The sequence below is a fragment of the Phytophthora ramorum genome (assembly GCF_020800215.1).
Source record: "Phytophthora ramorum isolate Pr-102 chromosome Unknown Phyram_PR-102_s0001, whole genome shotgun sequence".
NCBI classification, from domain to species: Eukaryota; Oomycota; class Peronosporomycetes; order Peronosporales; family Peronosporaceae; genus Phytophthora; species Phytophthora ramorum.
The window spans coordinates 864,200-883,790 of record NW_027150647.1 but is presented as its reverse complement, the minus strand read 5'-3'; the positions used below and the strand labels follow the sequence as shown (position 1 = coordinate 883,790).

Genomic DNA, 19,591 nt, shown 5'->3' with positions numbered 1-19,591 from the left:
TATCAACAGGAAGCATCTAGGTCTTCATACACTACCCCAAATGTTGCTGTATCTATTCTCGTGGCGAGGACAATATCTTCGTATTTATTTCACTTCACCCGTCTTTATATAGTGCTGGTACTTCGCAATCATGGCGAGAATTTCATCCTCGGATCTCTTGTGAAATTCCATGAACTGACGCACCTGGTCGTAACCGAGTCGATCGCTCTTCCAGCCTGCAAACCTTTTAGCTCGTTCGGAAACGTTCTTGACGATGTTGCTGTAGAACTCGTCATTGCCCTGATTGATCGCCCTTTGTCGAAGCTGCTCAACCGTTTTGGGGTTAAAGACGTCATCAATCGCGTTCAAGATGTTGTTGCCTCTTTCTTCGTCTTGGATGTCTTTGTCATTTCCCGCATGAACCGTCTTGAGAGACCGCCGAAGGGAACGCGCTCCATTATTGACACCGGTGGATGCGGTCTTCGACAGCGTCATGTCGGGCGTGGAGAGAGCATTACCACTGACAAGAAGAGTGGCTGCTACTACTAGCATGATGCTGAAGGTGCGCATGATTCGCGGTGACTCAGGCTGCGCGACTTGGGGGGCTCAAAGCAAATTGCGAATTGAGGACCAGCTTGGGAAGCGATGAGCGGTTCGAATAGCAAAAACTGGCCCGCTGATGTTCAACTTCGCGGGAAATGAAGCTTGCCCAGTGAAGCAGCTCCATGCAGCACTGGCAGAGCACTGCATCTGGTCTATACATGTGCTCGAGATTTGAAAAACGCAGCCTTGATTCTGGCGTGGGTGTAAATACACTGCAACCCTCGTTATGCGCAGTGGATCACATACAGCGATTTCAGTGGTATTAGGTATTGATAACAATATTGGTAACACAACATTTGTGGGGGGAGGGGGGTTAAGAGGTCCTCTATTTGTGTTTAGCTAAGAAATTATAGATTCCTGGTATCGCTGGAGGCTTTGCCTTATTGATAATCCCTACTGTGGCTCATTGTTGCTGCTAGTTTTGATGCGGATCCGAAGTGTTGCAGGTACGCTGCCGTGGCGGAGCACCTCTTTTGTATATTTTGCCAATTGGTGCGACTTGAGTAATGCTACAACCGCTTTTTGTAGTGTCTTGTGTGTTATTTCCCAAACATTGGTAACACACAACCCTTGCACATCCTATCCAGTACTAAAGGGTGTATTGGAATACAGAGAACCCTGATCAACTTCATACCTTTGATATCTAATATTATGTGTACTTAATCACTTATCGATCCACAGACTCGGTGTAGCGCTCCCTCTACTATCTAATAGACTTTTGTTATAATGAATGGAAAGCGCGTTAACAGATAATATGAAGTTGTTCAGGGTACTCTGTATCGTGGTCCGCTTAACGAGAGGTAGCTGTGCTGAAACGACTGGTGACATACATGGCGAAACTCGGTGGATAGAAGTGATCAACACTTCGCCTCTGCCCATGATTGAAATGCAAAATGCTGGGATACACGTATTGCATCATACTTTAAAGAATAGTGACTTCATTCAGTAAAAATAAAGGTGGTCCCAAAGCTACAGGTATCACAGCACTGCTGTGACATCAACGAGGACCGTCATGTCTTCAACATGATTACCATATTCGCAGGGTCGAGATCGAGTTTTAGTATCCCAAATGAGGAGATTTGCATTAGTTATCAGAGTTTGTAGCGTCGCCATAAATTATGATCCATAGAATAATAAAGCTTATTAGCTGCTGTTACTGCCAGACCTCGCCTCTAAGGATTTGGGGAGCAAAATGTATAATCTTTAGGAGGCTGGAGATTAATCATTTTGCCAATCCTAAAGTTCTTCTCTTCTGAACCTGCTCACAATCTGAGTAGATTACCATATGCAAAACGGTATCGAAAATCTCAATATCGTTTTACATATGGTTTTTTCCAATTGAGATTGTCTGACTTTTGAGGGATTTTGAACAGGTGGGGTGGGAGATACCGTATAGAACGGCGATGATGTAACATCGTAAAACGATTGGTTCAAGTGAAATTAAACTCGGTAAAAAGTCTCGTAAAAGGTCGTTGCCTGTGGACATGGCGCCCCGTCGTGTTGGAGTAGCATAGATGGGGAACCTCTCCTTACTTTTTTACGAATGTGTTTCAAATTCTCCGTGCGTTACATCATCGCCGTGATATACAGTAAATCCCACAAATCCCGCTGATTGGTAGCCCTATTTATAAGTGTAAGACGAGTTTTATTTAGATCAGACCGGAAATCGAGGGATTCCCGCCCCTCCGTTATTATGGCTATTAACATCGAAGTCACTGTGGGGGGGTTAACGGTGCTCTATTTTGGTAATGATCTTTTTCCTATATATGTAGTGAGACGTCCTAACAAAAAGTCTGTCGGTGTTGTGCTGTGGCTTTACCTCTTGTGAGGCAACCAACGCTGCTGTGTCAAGGTAGATCTGGGTCGGGCTGGTTGTGCTGTCGCTTGGAAAATGATATACTGCCGAGGTCTTCGACTTGGCCAAGAGTTTCGCTGCTGCGATAGATGACCGTATTGGCTTGACCCAAAGAATTTGTCAAGAGCGTTGTCCGTCGGTGGAATCTCAGTCTTTCTGTGTGGAGCGGACTCAAGGCTTTCAACTTGGAGAAGTATCTTGGCCGGGTTTGTCGTCCTAGCAATATTTCCAGGCCCGAGATATGTTGTGGTATCATTTCGCGTCTTTTGCGTATCAAGAATGAGACTACCAGCTACATACAGTACTCCTCTTTCAGTCGGTATACGAGCCAACCACCACATTTCGTTGTGGCTTTGAGCGTGCTGATGTGGTATCGAATCATTCACATGTCGACAACATCCACGGCAACAGAACCATTGCAACTCATCATGATACGATGGCACACCTCCAGGCAATGTCCTTTGATGCGAGTTGCTGGGTGCGCTTTCCATCCACTGGCAATGGCCATCACCTGAAGTGCTCCGGCAGCCCAGACGATGTTTACGGTGTCGTCAACGGTGGTTCGGAGATCTTTAAATACTAATTCATTTCGGAGACGCCACAGAAGCACTGGGGCGACTGTAGACCACCAGATTGTTGCCATGGCATCGTCATGCTAAGCTGTTGTTAGATAACTTCTTCCTAACATCGAAGTCACTGTGCGCCCGCGCAGCCAAATCAGATGCTCTCACACAAGTCGCCGGCACTCGTACCAAGTGACGTCGTCTCGGTTGTTATCGGGACTCGCTTCCGATCTCTTGACACCAGCATTTGCAGTGGCTGTGAGACGGCTCGAGAGCGCCGATGGTCGCAGCCGACCATCGTGAACATTTCGATGGACGTGCTAGGGTCGCCTGCGGACTCGCTGGGCCTGCGTCAGTCGCTCATAGGTTATAGCACCGCCAAAACGATAACAGGCGTGGCGAGAGCAATTTTTCGCGCTCAGCGTGAGCGGCACCAACACGGCCGCCAAGCCGTCGCAGCTCGCCACGCCCTTCGCGTACGACACGCCCGTGGGCAAGACGTGGTCCTTCCTAAAGGGGACCTGTCGACCGCCCTCGTCGTCTTCGCCAGCATCTGCCACGAACTGCCCGAATACGGCGTGGGATTTTGCTACTACGTGTAGCTCTACGTGGTATATGGTAAATAGGTTGCCGCTTTGGCGTGTATGCATTATGGGCGCCTGCGCGGAATTCGACGCGATTTAAGATGCCATCGCGTTGAGCACGTATAATCGAGCAGCCCGAGTACGACGTGCGAGTCGACTCAGTTATATGAACGAGCTCCGCCGTCCCCATCGTGCTCGTCGTTCACAGTCGTGTCGTCTATTATGTTATCACAACTCACCGAGGTTAAATAACACAAATCCCTCATCGTCCCTCAAATTCCGTCCAACATCGATTGGGAATTTCAAGTTTTGGCGCAATGCATTTGTGACCGTCAATGTGTTCAAGCCACGCATGTCATTCAGTTCGTGGGGGCTACTGTATTGGATCTGGCTGCAGCTCGACAAAACTTGTGGGACCCTGCGATCGCGTTTTGCTGAAGCTTTCAATCAGGGCTCCCGATGATGGAATTTTTATTTATGAGAGTCGAGACATAAATTATGTCATCTTGCTGCTGAGAACAGCAAATAATGGCACGTTAGTGGAGTGTACATTGTACCCCCAAAAACATGAAATTCTTACTTTGGAGAGGTCTGTGCGAGAATAAGAACCTACTTTGCTTAGAAGTTCTAATGACACCATGATTTGACGGCTTGAACGACTTCATTAGAATGAAGGCCGAGCTTTATAAATTATGCATCGGTGCCTCTACAATAAATAATGTTATGGTCTTCAAGTCTGCCAGAAAATAAATATATTTATGATTTCATAAGAAATTATGTAAAAGACCATGCCATAATCGGGAGTCCTGATTTCATCAAAGGACGATAGTCATTTCCCCACGGTGATTGCGTGGCGCAAAATAATTCCACGACGGAACGAGCATATTTAATGTGCTCGCTCCGTACTGTATGTGACTTCACGTTGAGAACACGTGCGTGCCAGTTGGGTCGGAGAGTGGGGCCCTTAGGCAACTGCAGCTTTGATGTTGCCGGCCACATCTTAGATTATGATTACCACTAGACAAGTTGCGTCTATTCAAGCGATTTCGACGTGTGGGTGTGGGAGGTAATTTCTTACCTTATCTGCTGAAGTCTATTCAGCTATCATACTCCCTAAATATCCTACGGAACTTCATTTCAATACTGTTCTTCAATTGTCATCGCCCTCCCGCAACTACATTTGTCCTTTCTTCAGCGTAAGGCGATACAACAACCTAGAAAATCGAACTCGAAACAGCGAAATCTGTAAACTTTTGGCCGCATCGTACAGCGTAGCGGTTCTCCTGTAAGGCTCCCTCTTGTTGAAAGAGCTCATGCACTTGAAGGAATGTCGACCAGCACCAATCATTTGAAGCATTGAGCCATCAAAAGCCTGCGACCCGGATTAGATAGGACATATGAAATACTACGGGAATCGGTCCAGTATCACGCAGCAAACTTGTTTGACCGCACACCCCAACGAGAAAACCGCAGAGTCGTATAGTGTATCGTGTACCAGCCCCGGTAATATTGCCATGAACGGGCCCAGCAATGGTTTTCTTTGCTGAGCGTGATGATTCAAGAAGGAGTGCAGTTAGTGGCCATGATGACAAGGGGCACAATTCGGCAGCAAAGGTTAAAGGAAGTTGCCTCCTAAAGCTTGGTGCAATGGAGACTGCAATTTCATCCACGGCCTAATGATTGAATCTCGAACATTCTCGTCCCACCATTGGTCATAAATGGAAATTTGCCGATAAATGGAAAATTCTGGATCCTCCGCTTCAAGGCCTCACTTTGCTTGTCAGTGTGCAATTTGCCTAATAAGAAAGTTCAAGTTCAGGACCATCACTCTTGCTAGAACATGCTCGGACTCCGCTCCACTAGTCGCGTGCTGCTGCGCTCGTCGTACGTGGCGCGTCGCGGGCTGGCGTCCATGGGCCAGGGCCAGGCCTGGATCAACCCGGAGAACGTGCCGCCAGGCGAGAGTCTGCGCAAGTTCGGGCGCGACCTGACGGAGATTGCCGCGGCGGGCGATTTGGACCCCGTGATTGGCCGCGAGGACGCCATCCGCCGCGCCACGCAGATCCTGTCACGCCGCACCAAGAACAACCCGATCCTGATTGGAGAGCCCGGCGTGGGCAAGACGGCGGTAGCGGAGGGATTGGCGCAGCGGATCGCGCTGGGAGAAGTGCCCGCCAGTCTTAAGGACAAGAAAGTGGTGGCGCTGGACCTGGCGGCGCTCGTGGCCGGTGCCAAGTTCCGAGGAGAGTTCGAGGAGAGACTCAAGGCGGTGCTCAAGGACGTGGACGAGAGCCAGGGCAAGGTCATCCTCTTCATTGACGAGCTGCACACGTTGGTGGGGGCCGGCGGCAATGAAGGGTCCACAGATGCAGCCAATATGCTCAAGCCGGCGCTGGCCCGCGGTGCGCTGCACTGTATGGGCGCCACGACGTTGGACGAGTACAGGAAGTACATCGAGAAGGACGCAGCGCTGGCGAGACGTTTCCAGCCGGTGCTGATATCGGAGCCGAGTGTGGAGGACACGGTGACGATCTTGCGCGGGTTGAAGGAGAAGTACGAGGTGCATCATGGTGTGCGCATCGCTGACAGTGCGTTGGTGGCGGCCGCGACGCTCGCCGACAGGTACCTAACGGAACGCAAGATGCCTGATAAGGCCATTGACTTGATGGATGAGGCGGCGTCGCGGCTGCGTCTGCAGCAGGAGAGCAAGCCCGAGCCAATTGAGAAGCTGGACAGGGAGATCATCCTGCGTCGTATCGAGATTGAGGCGCTGCGCAAGGAGACGGACTCTGCGTCGAAGAAGCGCATGGCTGCGCTTGAGGAAGAAGTGAAGAAGGCGTCCGAGGAGCTGCGGGAGCTCATGGACGAATGGAATGAGGAGAAACACAAGCTGGAGGAAATGCAGCAAGCCAAACGTCAACTGGAAGAGGCACGTCGGGACCTGGTGGCGGCGCAGAATGTCGGCAACTACGCGCGTGCGGGAGAGTTGATGCACTCGGTCATCCCGAAGCTGGAAGTTGAGGTGGCGCACGAGGAGCAGGAAGAGGAACAAGCAAAGAAATCAGCGACGAAGAGCAGGACTTCGCTTGGAGACGCTGTGACGGCTGATCACGTGGCGGAGGTGGTAGCGCAGACTACAGGAATTCCCGCGTCGACTCTGATGGAAGGCGAGAAGCAGCGACTGCTAAAGATGGAGGATCATATCAACCAGCACGTGATCGGCCAGGAGGAGGCGGTCAAGGCTGTGAGCAACTGCGTGCGTCTTGCCCGCGCTGGTCTTCACGCTCACAACCGTCCTCTGGGCGTATTCATGTTCCTGGGCCCTACTGGCGTTGGAAAGACGGAACTGACCAAGTCTCTGTCGGAATTTTTATTCCAGACCCCGCAGGCACTGACGCGCATCGACATGTCGGAGTACATGGAGAAATTCAACGTCAGTCGTCTTGTTGGCGCCCCACCCGGCTACGTAGGGTATGAGTCAGGCGGTACTCTGACGGAAGCTGTGCGTCGTCGCCCGTACCAGGTTGTCTTGTTTGATGAATTCGAGAAGGCTCACCGCGATGTGAGCAATATTCTACTGCAAGTGCTTGATGAAGGTCGCTTGACGGACTCACACGGACGTGTTGTTGACTTCCGGAACACAGTCATCATCCTCACAAGCAACCTGGGCTCGGAGATCCTCGCTGGTCTGCCTGAGGGCGCTCCCAGTTCAATGGCGGAGGGCGATGTCATGAACATCGTGCGTTCCCACTACGCCCCCGAGTTTCTCAACCGTATCGACGAGCTCGTGCTGTTTAACCGTCTGAAACGTGAGGATATCCACTCGATCGTGGACTTGCAGCTTCGTCAAGTGGACGGACTGCTGGAGGAGAAGGAGCTGGCCATGAAGGTGTCGCCAGAGGCAGAAGACTGGCTAGCCGACGTCGGCTATAGTCCGCTCTACGGTGCTCGTCCACTCAAGCGTTTAATCCAGCAGCACGTGCTGAATCCGATGGCTATCAAGCTCCTCGAAGGCGCTGTTGCGCCGGGCCAAGCTCTACACGTCGATATGAACCCCAAGTACGAAGAAGAACTTGTCAAGAATGCGAGGAGTGCGAAGCCGCTGTTGATCTCGGTTGAGTAGGCAAGGGGTGCTCTCTCCTATCTTTATGTACTGCCAAGACTGTGCAGAAGCTTTGCAGGCGGGGCAAGTAACAAGTAAACACGATTTTGTTTCGTAAGTTGAATCTCAACGCCGCTTACGTGCGACGCTGGTTGCTACCAGGACAATGTCCACCCAAGTTTAGTCCCCTGGGTCGATGCAGCATTCCCTTGCTCTACGCAACAGCAATCGGTTTGCTTTTCATAACATGAATTAAATTGAGGGATACTACCTAGAGTGCTGCGGTTATTCGCATCCGCTAGTGGTGTCCCTGTGCTTTCTTAATGAGCGTGGTTGCACGTCTTGCACTTCTTGTTCCATATCTGAGTCGTGTGAGCTTGGAACATGGGGCAGTTGCAGAGTCGACAAGCTCCCAGTACCGAGGAGCGGCGCTGCTGCTCCTCCTTGTGATCCTCAATTCCGCGCATCGCATTGTCGATGGCCTCGTAGAGCGGGCGCGCTGCGGCGGGCTGCTCAATAAATCCGCTCAACAAATCGCTAGCCTGCAAGTCACGACCGTAGAACTTGCGGTTCAGGTCCGAGCGTGCGGCCAGGATAGCTCCCTGCAACGAAATGCCAGCAAATAGTCCTTTGCTCTGCGAGTAGCTGTAGTTGGCGTTCAGACCGCTAGTGCTGGCTGCAGCTGCCGCTTGTGCCGACCGACCATACGGACCCACAGCCACATCCAGTCCGGCGCCGAGGTTTACCTGAGGCTTGTGGAACACCTTAACTGCTCCTTCCGATCCGAGAATGATCATCACCTCCACCAGTTCGCCACCAAGTTCAAATCCGCCGCTGAGCCCAAAGGTTCCAATAGCGGACGGAGCGGACCACGATCCATCAGGCAGCTTGGCGACCACCAAACCCGTGCCAATTTTACCAGACACGAGGAATCCAGCCTTGAGCACCGTCATAATAGCGAGACCATGGGCCTTCTGCAGGAACGCCACGGGAATGGAGCGGTCGGCCGACGCCCCCCAGTCGTTCCGGAAAAAGTTGCCGATAATATCAGCAGCGTTGCAGCATTCTTTGTTCAGCGAGCTCGAGAACGGGATGTGCAGGCGGCCACGCGCCTCATGGATGTTGTCGGTCTGAGACTGCGCGTACGTGGCCACCAATTCATCCTGCAGCGGGTGCAGCTGCGGGGCGCACTGGATGCACACACGCTGCGGCAACGACGGGTCGTAATTCTTTGCTCCATCAATCTGTTTCCCCGGGGGCACCAGCAGCCGAACAGGCGAGCACGAGCTGCAAACGAAAAGTCCGCACATCCGACTAAAAACACATCTCGTTAGAACACAAAATATCCACACACAAAATATCCAAAAAATCCTCACCACTGGTGTCGTCGCTTAGTCACGTCGAAGCGCACATTGCACACGTCGCAGTTCGGGTGGTCCGCATAGCGATTGTTCAAAATACCCTTACTCTGCGTCCCATTGTTGCTCGCCACTGAGTCACTGCGGAACGAGTCCGCCATACTCGAGTTCCTACAACAAATAAACATCAGCTCCAGTCCCTAAAATCCCCTCTGCACCAAATATCTCACCTGTTGGCGAACGCTGATTGTCGTCCCTCACTACCACTGCTACTTCCGCTGTTCCCCGAGCTGAACGCTGTTCTCTGCTGCGCATTGAACTCCACGAGTTCCTTGCGTCGGTCGTCGTCGGGTACAAGTCTCGCGAGCGTCGGCACGAAGCTGCTCGCGCCTTCCGCGCCCAACTCAGCCACCAACGACGCGTAGAAGGGCTGCACGTCCATCTCCTTCAGCCCGAAGCGTCGGCAGTTCTGCTTAAAGTCCTTGACTGCTCGCTCATTGTTGCCGCCTCTAGAAGCTCTAATAGTGCTCACACACTTCTCGTAATATTGCTGAGCTTCGGCCCCCGTGGCAGCAGGAGGGACGACATCATGGGCCACGGGCACCGCCGTGGGGGGTGTAGAGCTCCCGCTGTTGAAACTGCTGCGGAATGCGCTGGCCACCGACTTCCGGACGTAGGGAGGGGGAGGAGGGGGAGGCTGAGAGCGAGGGTCGTGCGTGTACGAGGAGCCGCCGTATGGAGAGCTGTCGCTGCGGAAGGCGGAGGCGACGGCTCCTTGGTACGCGGCCACGGGTATGGCAGGGACTGCAGAGGAGGAGGCGTCGAGCCGTGAGCCGCACTCGGAGCAGAACTTGCCGCCGGGGTTCTGGGCGCCACACTCCGAGCAGAATTTGACCATTGGTGGCCAGCTGGACTTTTTCGATAGTGAGTTGATTTTCATGACGGTTGAACGCGTTATTAAGGGTGCAGACGATGCTGGCGTAATCGGCCTCTTAGACTCGGAGAATGTATGAAGGGAAGCGCACTTAAGCGGGCGCTAAGGATTGTCGCAGCAACATTGCCAGCCATGCGTGGGTTCATTTTGAAAGCGGCAATTTGGACAAGAAAGTGTACCTGTCCAACAGGGACGTACAATACCAGGTACAGATATCCACGCCAGAACGGCAAATGGTCTGTTTATCAGAGGTCGTTGAATGGAAGGAGTGAAGTGAGGGAGCTTGGGGAAGACCAGGTAAATTGAGTTGTGATTGAGATATTAAAGTGTCGGGATGCAGTGGAGTCTGGCCTCCATTCAAAGCACTGATTGGATACATTACGTAGAGAACACACATGTAGAACTAGGTAATATCATCTCAAGCTCTACAAGAGGTTTATGTGAAGTACACGGAATATGGGATAGTACCTCGCATATCCCCAACAGCCTCTCTTGCGAGGGATGGTACATACACCGTTTTTGTCTTTCCGTTGAGGGGTTACTTATTGCAAAGAGTAGAAGATAGACAATAGTGGTGGCTTAGAGCGGATGACCGCGCCACCGTCTCAACAAGGTGAAACGCTGCCTTTTTCGTTTCTCGAGGGCACATTGACCCTGGACACAGCATTTTTGTATGCAATTTTGATCCTTTAGTGTAACATTCTATTTGGTACATTGTTAACGGTTATTGTAAGAATGTTCCTGCAGTATATTTGCGATTGTGTTGCTCTTTTTAGCTGTTGCTTTCATGGGATATAGCTTCTTATGAGATGAGTCGTCTAGGTCTACTGCAACGCACCACCTTGCTTGCTTCGCATGTAGCTTTTTGCTAAGGGTTCCAGTAGCTCATTCAGCTATTTGTCCTGCCTATCAACAGTGAGTATTTTATTTTTGTTGTTTTTTCGATACATGAAGAGATCGAGACAGCCTCTTGTACCGCATACGTTCACTGAGGTCTCTGTACGGCCCCGTAGCCTAACTAGGATTCAGGCATTCGTGCCTGTTTTCCGAAAAAGCCCTCAGTGTGTGTGGTCAAGTGTGCTGTATTGATTGAATCATTTTGTGATTATTCTGCCATGTAATATGTTACTAACTTATCGATACATGATTTGCAGATGACTCGCGCTCTTCGTACTCCGGTCGTCTGCCAGAACCAGGAGGCCCTGCCCGATCGATCCTCGTTTTGCGGCATGTTCTCGGTGAACAACGCCTTGCAGAAGCGAGACTTCTTGACCAGGATTGCGATGAAGCGAATTCTCAAGCAGCTCAAGGCCGAGCGACCCAAGGAGGACCATGGTAGCGAGCGGGACGGCGCTTACACCACCCATGCTATGCACCAAGCTTTGCAGAAGCATGGAAAACAGCTGGTGTTCATGAACAAGAGATTCAAGTGCAAGAGCGACAAGCTTATCAAGAAGGTCATCAGGTGCAAGAAGCCTGCACTCCTCATTATTGGGCGGCGCCCTGGTCAGCAGCAGGGTTCTTGGCATTGTATTGCCAGAGCCACTGTAGGTAAGAAAAACCTCTTTATTGAGTCCGACAGCTACATGTATTTTCCTAATACTGTAGAGAAGCTTAGTTCATACTTTGAGTACGTTGATGGCGTGTACGCTATAGAGAATATTGAGCAGTAGGGAGTACCCAGTAACTGGTACAATATATTGTCTTTCACTTGATTTGTTCGTTTAATCATTATCAATTATTGCAATCATTGTTGTGTGTTTACCATGAAAGGATGAGTGGTTGCACATAGTTATTGCACCAATTATTGTGGTAGGATTAATTCCTTTTTACAAAGGTCATTACGCAAGCGTAGAAAAGTCGGCTTTGCGAGTGACTTGGTGAATATATCTGCCACCATTTCCTTTGTGTTACAGTATTTTATCTCGAATTCTTTTCGCTCTACCTTTTCTTGTACGAAGCAGTAGCGAATATGTATATGTTTGCTTCTACCATGAAGTTCTGGGTTATATGAGAGTTTAATACAGCTCTGGTTGTCCTCGTAGAGAGTGATGGCATGTGGGCTACTGTGGTTTAGCTCTATCAGTAGGAGTTTTAAGAAGATGACTTCCTGCATGCAGTGGCATAGTGCAATGTATTCTGCTTCTGTTGTGGATAGCACGACTGTGTGGTGTTTTCTAGACTGCCATGAGATTGGACTGCCACACATGTAGGTAATATATCCTCCTACAGATCGACGTGTGTCGGCGCAGTTAGCATAGTCTGCATCTGCAAAGGCTGCGAGGTAGTGCTTTGTGTTATATTGCTGTAGGTTTTCTTTTCCTCCTAGGGTAATGCCGAGGTTACGTGTACCATTTAGGTATCTAAGGCCTCTCTTAACCGCATTCCAGTGTTGTTTCCCTGGATTAGCCAGAAATTGACTGACCTCTCGTAGAAAATAGGCTAGGTCTGGTCTCGTTCCCATCATCAGGTACATGAAGCTACCGACTGCCTCTCTGTACGGGATCGCCTTCATCTCATCGTGTTCCAAAGGAGTTTGTGGGCACATATCTAGAGAGAGTTTGATACTCAGATCAGTGGGTGTTTCCACTGGATATGAGTTTAGATGGGAGAAGCGGTCCAGGACTTTGGTAGCGTATTTTTCTTGGTGTATGAAGATGGAGCGATTTTTTCGATCGCGTACAATGGACCACCCTAAGAGGTATTGGGCTTCGCCCAGATCGGACATTTTGAAGCGCTGTTTCAGTGCGTCCTTGATATATGTGACAATGTCGACTGTAGGTGCAATGATGAGAAGGTCATCGACGTAGACAAGAATGTAACATGTTTTTCCGTCAATTTCACCGACAAAAACGCATTGGTCTTTTGTAAGTTTGCGAAACTTCATCGTAGCTAAGTAGTCACACAGTGTCAAGTACCAGACTCGAGGGGCTTGTTTGAGTCCATATAGACTCTTCATCAGTTTGCAGACGAGGTGTTCTTTACCTCGGCAAAAGAATCCTTCAGGTTGTTCCATGTATATTTCCTCATCTAGATGCCCATTTAAGAATGCGGTTTTGACGTCCATCTGATGGATTTCCATATTCAATAAAGCAGCGATGGTAAGTATCAGTCGTAGGACTTCCATGCGGATGACAGGGGAGAAAATCTCATCATAATCAATTCCATATCTTTGGAGGAAACCCTTAATAACTAGGCGAGCTTTGTAGCGATCTATTGTGCCGTCGCCTTTGTATTTGACGACAAATACCCACCTGCATTGCAATGCACGCCTGCCATTGGGCAACTTGGTCAGTATCCACGTTTTATTGTCCATGAGAGACTTGTACTCAGAGCGTGCGGCTATTTTCCAGTGAGGAGCTTCTGGCAGCTGCATGGCTGCCTTGTAGGTCTTTGGCTCCGATATATGCCTGATAGCAAGTAGTGTGTGGAGGGCGTTGCGACTTGTTTCGCGTTCCTCTAGATCGAGGGTACCATTGAGCAAGGTTGTTACTGGATCAGTACATCTGCATTCTAAGAGAGATTTTGCTTTCTTAGGTGGTGGTTCTGTATCTTCAGCAGCAAGTGCATTAGCATTGCGTTTTCGCATTGCTGACAGTGAGGGCAATTGAATGGGTGCTGGTACTGTAGTGCCTGTTTTAGGGCTAAGTATGTCTGTTGATTTCTGTAGATCGAGAAAATCCAGCGTGGGGAATTCATGTTCGCGGAAGGTAACATCACGACTGTAAATGATGCGATTCTCTGTCGTATCTAAGAGCCTGTAGCCCTTCTTGTTGGATGGAATTCCGAGATACATGCATTTTCTAGCCCGTTTTTCGAGTTTGTTGCGGTATAGTTCCGGGACGTGAGCGTATGCCGTGCAGCCAAAAACCTTAATGTAGTGTGCTGATGGTTTCTTTTTGAACCATTTTTCATGGGGAGTAACGTTGTTTGTGACCGAGCTCGGGGTCATGTTGAGGAGATCAGCGACGTGGGTGATGCATTCTCCCCAAAGGAGTTGATCAAGATCTCCGTCAATTAGAAAAGCTCGCGTTCTTTCAAGGAGTGTGCGCATACGCCTCTCTGCCACGCCATTCTGTTGTGGTGTGTACGCATTAGTGAACTGTGCGTGGGTGTTATATTTTTCGAAGATAATTCTGCCGAGTTTTTCATATTCACGAGCGTTGTCACTTTGGAGGTTCCGGATTTCTTCATCGTGCATATTAGCATCGTATGCTAAGTGACCCACATCAGCGCGAAACATGTTCTGTGCTTTCTTTCTGAAGTCCTCGTAGCAGCCATAAAGGTCTGACTTGCGCCTGATAACGTAGATAAACATATAGCGCGAGTAGTCATCAATAAAGGTCAAGAAATATTGACATCCTGATAGTGTTGGCACAGGAAGGGGTCCAGCCATATCTGTGTGAACCTTTTCAAGAGGGAATTTTGCCCTTTCAACAGTACGTTTATTGAATGGGTTACGATGTGCTTTAGCGTATGTGCATGAGGAGCAAAAGTAGTCTTTGCTTGAGTCGAATTTCGACATCCCCATGTCTGTGACAACGTCTGCTTTAGCCAGATCCTGCATAATGCGAAAGTTAGGATGGCCCATTCGTTTGTGCCAGAGTAAAATATTATCGGACGTACCAGATTTGGCCACATGGGCTACGTGGTCGGTGTTCACCGGGCGAGCTTCGAATTGGTAGAGGCGAGTGCCATTGCCAGTCTTGGCTTCGAACTTGGTTCCACGGTCGTAGAACAGGACGCATTTCTTGGCGTTCGGGAAATTGATCTTGTAGTCCGTTTCGACAGCTTGACGAACTGAGAGCAAGTTAAACTTGAGGTCAGGTGCGTACAGCACGTTGATCAGGGTAATGACTCTGTCTCTTCCCTTCGTATCTTTGATGGATAGCTTCACGTCACCTGTTCCTGCAATGGGAATCTGGTGATTGCCCCCCACCGTGATGGACTTACCCGCGGTCGGTTTTAGGGTCACAAACCATTCTCTGTTGGACGTGACGTGGCGAGTGCAGCCGGAATCGATCGTCCATGATGGATCATGGTGTCCGACATGAGCAGTGAGACTCACTTCCACAGTTTTGGGGGAACAATCGAGCGTTGTAATAGCAATTATGCCATACTCGTTGTTGTCCGATCCATGGGCGTCTTGGTTGCGTCGGCCGTGAAATTCGTTTTGCTTGCCTTGGTTGTTGCGGCTGTGATTTCCACGGCGATCTTGGCGTTTTCCATTTGGAGCGCGATTGTTGTTTCCACGACCATGATAGTTTGTCCACGAGTTGTTGCTACGGTTTCCCTTGTAGTTGCCCTTGTAAGGATGATGGCTTTGCGTGCCTTGTGGTGCCTTGAGCTTAAAGTTGGCAGGCAGAACCGTACCAGCCTTGATTTGGCCATCACGTAGGTGGCGCTGCAGGATGTAGCAGTCGACCGTGTCGTGGTTGTCACGCTGGCAGTACGTGCACTTCAATGAAGCCACGAGAGCTGTCTCCATCTTGGCGGGGATTTGGAGATCCGCTGGCATCGGAATTGGTGCCGTGGCTCGAAGAGCTCTCTCAGCTCGTGTTTCCTTAGACTCTGGGGTTCCTTGTCTGAGGACGTAGCGATTGCGCGCTAGCTCATTCTGGACCTTGGTCTCGATGTGCCGTTTCAGGTCTTCGTACGGAATGAATTTCCGACTGCCTTTCCAGACTGCTAGTTCAGGCTTCCACTCCGTTGGGAGAGAGTGATACAGATAGAGCGATTTTTGCTCGTCGCTCAGCACACTGTTCGTGGCTTCCGCGGCTGCCTTCATGGATTCTTCCAAGTCGATGATGAAAGCCATGAGGTCGGATCCCTCCTCGTATTTGAGGGCCATCAGGTACGACTGGATGTAGTACGGGTCACCGTGGATGGCAGCACCTTCGTACTTGCTACAGAGCGTTTGAAAGATTTCGTACGCCGTAGTCTTGTCCTTCACCATGAGAACGTGTTGATCATCGATGGTTTTGATGAGGAAGGCTTTAGCCTTTGCTTCATCGAGCCGTAGTTTCCTCGAGCTCAGCTTCAGGCTCTTGGCCTTTAGCTTCTCAGCTCGCTTCAGATCATCACGCTTTTTAGCGGTGAATGACTGGATCAAGGGTGGTTGTACCTGCCCCATTTCCACGTCGCCGTCGTCTCCAGCGGTGGCAGCCTCCGAACTTGAGTCGGAAGAGGACTCACTCGATGAGGAGTCCTCCATGTCGGTGGCTTTGGGCGCCCCAACGGCATCTAGTGCGGCCTCAATGTCCCCCATGTCGGCCAGTGCCGGGTTGAGGTCTTCATCGGAGGAGAAGTCGTAGTCCTCGTCGCCCGCGTAGTCGGCTTCGGTGACGAAGCCGATCAGATTCTTGCCTTCAAGGGCGGCGGTCACTCGAGTCTTCCAGATGACGAAATTCCGCCCATTAAGGCGCGGGAAATCGCGGTCGTCTGCGCTTGAGTCAGTCGTTGGGCTCATAACCTATCAGAGGTCGTTGAATGGAAGGAGTGAAGTGAGGGAGCTTGGGGAAGACCAGGTAAATTGAGTTGTGATTGAGATATTAAAGTGTCGGGATGCAGTGGAGTCTGGCCTCCATTCAAAGCACTGATTGGATACATTACGTAGAGAACACACATGTAGAACTAGGTAATATCATCTCAAGCTCTACAAGAGGTTTATGTGAAGTACACGGAATATGGGATAGTACCTCGCATATCCCCAACACTGTTTGAGGGTGGATTTCCAACTGGACGTCAAACGATGGCTCCGAATGGAGTATGTGGTACCCTCAATTGACAAACATGCGGTACAGTCTGGTTGTTTAGTACATGCCTTTCAGGTACATGTAAGCTTTAGAGCTAAAGAGCATTCAACAAACCACGGCGCAAAGCAATATATAACGTAGTTATACAGTATCGATTGGTCTTGGCTTGGAAGAGCGGTCGCCGCTGATAATTCGGCTGGGCGTTGCTGACCGACGACGCAAATCAACTTCGAAGTCCATGCAACCTGTATGACAAAATGTGGGGACCTTGACGAGAACTCTTCAAGGCCTACGGCCCGGCCAATCAGCGAGGACGGTACATCGACATACAGATGTCCCCGGCAAATGTGCAACTGCAAGCAGCAATTTACCTCGCACAGGTAGTACAGATGTGCATGGGATTTGAAACTAGTCGGGATGTACTGAGGTAGATGCAACGTGGACGGGAAATGTCGCGCAGCTGGAAGCTTCTAGCACATGGAAACAATAAATTCAGAGTAACTTAGTACTTTTGCATCTATATGGCACCTGTGCGAATCTTGTAATCTTGCAGTCTTTATTGGTCCGACCTTTGCAGCTTTGGCGGGGACGTCTGTACATGAAACTAGAGAAAACACAGGGTAAGTGCAATGACTGCTCAACGAGAAAGCGGCAAGCGCAAGTCACGAGGATAAACAACCAGTGAGAGCTTCACCAACGATAACAAACATTTTGTACAATGTGTTGTATTGTTGGCCGTGATCTTGGCGCTGGACGATCAAGCAGACGCGGGGGCAACCAAACCCCGTGTTCAGTACCGCTGCCATGCGATGGCCACAGGAGCGAGGGTGCGACTCTTTGTCGAGGGAAGGCATTGCTCGGCGACCGGATTTGTGACCCGGGAACCGAGCAGCCAAAGATCACTGGTTCAGCAGTCACTGAGGGAAACAGAAGAGCACAAACATCATCCGAGTGAGCATATGGATAATACATGTACTTAGAACCTGAGAATCTCAGTGAGAGATGCCGCGCACTAACTTTCACACTTGAGTGCAGCGGTCCCCGAGACCCGTATCCGCTTGAAAAGCTGGAGACGCCCGTGTCTAGGCCGCGAGTCGCCCCGAAGAGCGGTGTCCATCCATTCGTCGATACGCAAGTAACGGCAAAGTTCCGCTGGCGGTGGGTGATATTTTGAAGTCAATGGTGCGTGTTGGTCGCGATGGCGGGTGACGAGTCGTGAGCTATGTCGTTGTTGGGCATAACGTTGGAGAGACTGGACGCTTCGAGTAGTGTAATAGCGCTCGAGGTGACATTGTTCGAATCGGTGACGGTTTGCGTACGGCTGTGCCGGATATCGGTGAATGCTATGAGAACACTCTGTGAATGCTGATAGAGTCGCAGTAGGAGTTTTGGCCGGTACAGTGTATGCTTCCAAGAAAGCGGGCCAGCAGATCGCAATTCGCGCCGTTTGGCACAGAGGTAACGGATATGGTACACCCACCACATGCAAGACCGAAGGAAAAGACCGAAGTGAAAAAAATCTTCGAGGAAGACAGGCAGATCTTTTAGAACTGCCTGAAAGGCGGTATAGAAAAACATAAGAATCAAATACATGTAGACGGCCGTTTAACAGTCAAAAGAAAGCGGGCCAGCTATTTAATAATACACATGGATCTCCGACCTTCCATCGCGAATCAGCCACGATGGTGTTGCATTGTTTCACTAGAACGCGGGCACAACAGAAATCCGCCGGCACGTGAATGGGAAGAGCAACGCGGGTCTGTAGCTCCACAGCGAGCCATTGACGTAGTTTAGCCGTCAACTTTCCGGTGCTGGGTTCGCTTTAAACGTAAGGCCTGGCGCCCAGTGCAATTCAGCAGGTATGGGCCTTACCACAAGAGTTTGGCAACTGGGGTTCAACACGTTTGTCGCTGAAAGTCACCTTTCAGGGTGCGGAATATGCTAGATATGCTTCGGCCGACTCGTAGAATGGAATTGATGGGCTTCAAAGTGAATTTCCGTCTACAGAACAAAAGGTCGCAATTCGTTCGCATCCGTCGTGAACACATGATGGCAGGCATGCAGATCCTTGACCGTTCCGTACCCCCAAAAGTCTACATGTATTATACCAGGTCACGTAGAATCTCTCAACTCAATCTGGACGAAGTACACTTCGTATTCCACCCCACCCCACAACGTTGCAACCTGTTTAAGCAATGGAGCACATTCGTTTTTGATGCGTCCTCCAAAACGAAGTGAATGATATCAAGGCGCACCAAATCTGTCTGTGGGGGCACAAATTCCGACAATGCTGCGTTCAATTCCTGTTTGATACTGGTATTCAATCTGACAGTTACTACCGAGCTCCCCGGCAAAAGGAGAATGGTGGGCCCAATAAAGACTGCTAGGCTCCAAGATTACATGTAACACAGAGTTTCACCAAGAGCCAAATGTACTGAATTATTCCGAGCTACACGACTAATAGCAGATCACGTGGCTCGCTCGGCCATCTTGCACAACATCACTTTCTGGCCGATCGTGTGCCGCAGGTTCTGCTTCGTGGGTTGGTTGCGGTACTTGGGTTGCGAATGTACGGTAGTTTTGAAGAATGGGCGATGAAGCCGTGTATGCAGTTCGTCATTGCAATGAATAATGTTGATTAAGAACCGTTCATTTACAAATTTGCAACCTGCATGCATCCTGCAAGACCGCTAATAAATGTAACTTTGATCAGTACAGCATCGCGGCAGCTAGAGCAAATCTTCTGCAGATCCGTACTATCTGTGCGAGGTAAATCGCTGCACGCAGTTCTCCCTTTGCCGGGGAACTCTGCATAAAATGTAGACGACGGCACGCCACCGTGGCGGTCACAACCATCA

At 50.1% G+C, this 19,591-nt stretch overlaps 3 protein-coding genes across 3 annotated transcripts; 1 reads left to right on the top strand and 2 right to left on the bottom strand.

Moving 5' to 3' along the window:
* Positions 1-84: 84 nt before the first annotated feature.
* On the bottom strand, positions 85-549 carry KRP23_137 (uncharacterized protein; the record flags this gene model as incomplete). The annotated part of the gene is made up of 1 exon (XM_067883686.1): positions 85-549. The coding sequence occupies one exon, from the start codon at positions 547-549 to the stop codon at positions 85-87; it is 465 nt and encodes a 154-aa protein (XP_067750692.1).
* A 4,875-nt stretch (positions 550-5,424) lies between these two features.
* On the top strand, positions 5,425-7,707 carry KRP23_136 (Chaperone protein ClpB; the record flags this gene model as incomplete). The annotated part of the gene is made up of 1 exon (XM_067883573.1): positions 5,425-7,707. The coding sequence occupies one exon, from the start codon at positions 5,425-5,427 to the stop codon at positions 7,705-7,707; it is 2,283 nt and encodes a 760-aa protein (XP_067750691.1).
* A 299-nt stretch (positions 7,708-8,006) lies between these two features.
* KRP23_135 (SH3 domain-containing protein) lies at positions 8,007-9,942 on the bottom strand (the record flags this gene model as incomplete). The annotated part of the gene is made up of 3 exons (XM_067883462.1): positions 8,007-9,000; positions 9,063-9,215; positions 9,275-9,942. The coding sequence occupies 3 exons, from the start codon at positions 9,940-9,942 to the stop codon at positions 8,007-8,009; spliced, it is 1,815 nt and encodes a 604-aa protein (XP_067750690.1).
* Between the last annotated feature and the right edge of the window lie 9,649 nt (positions 9,943-19,591).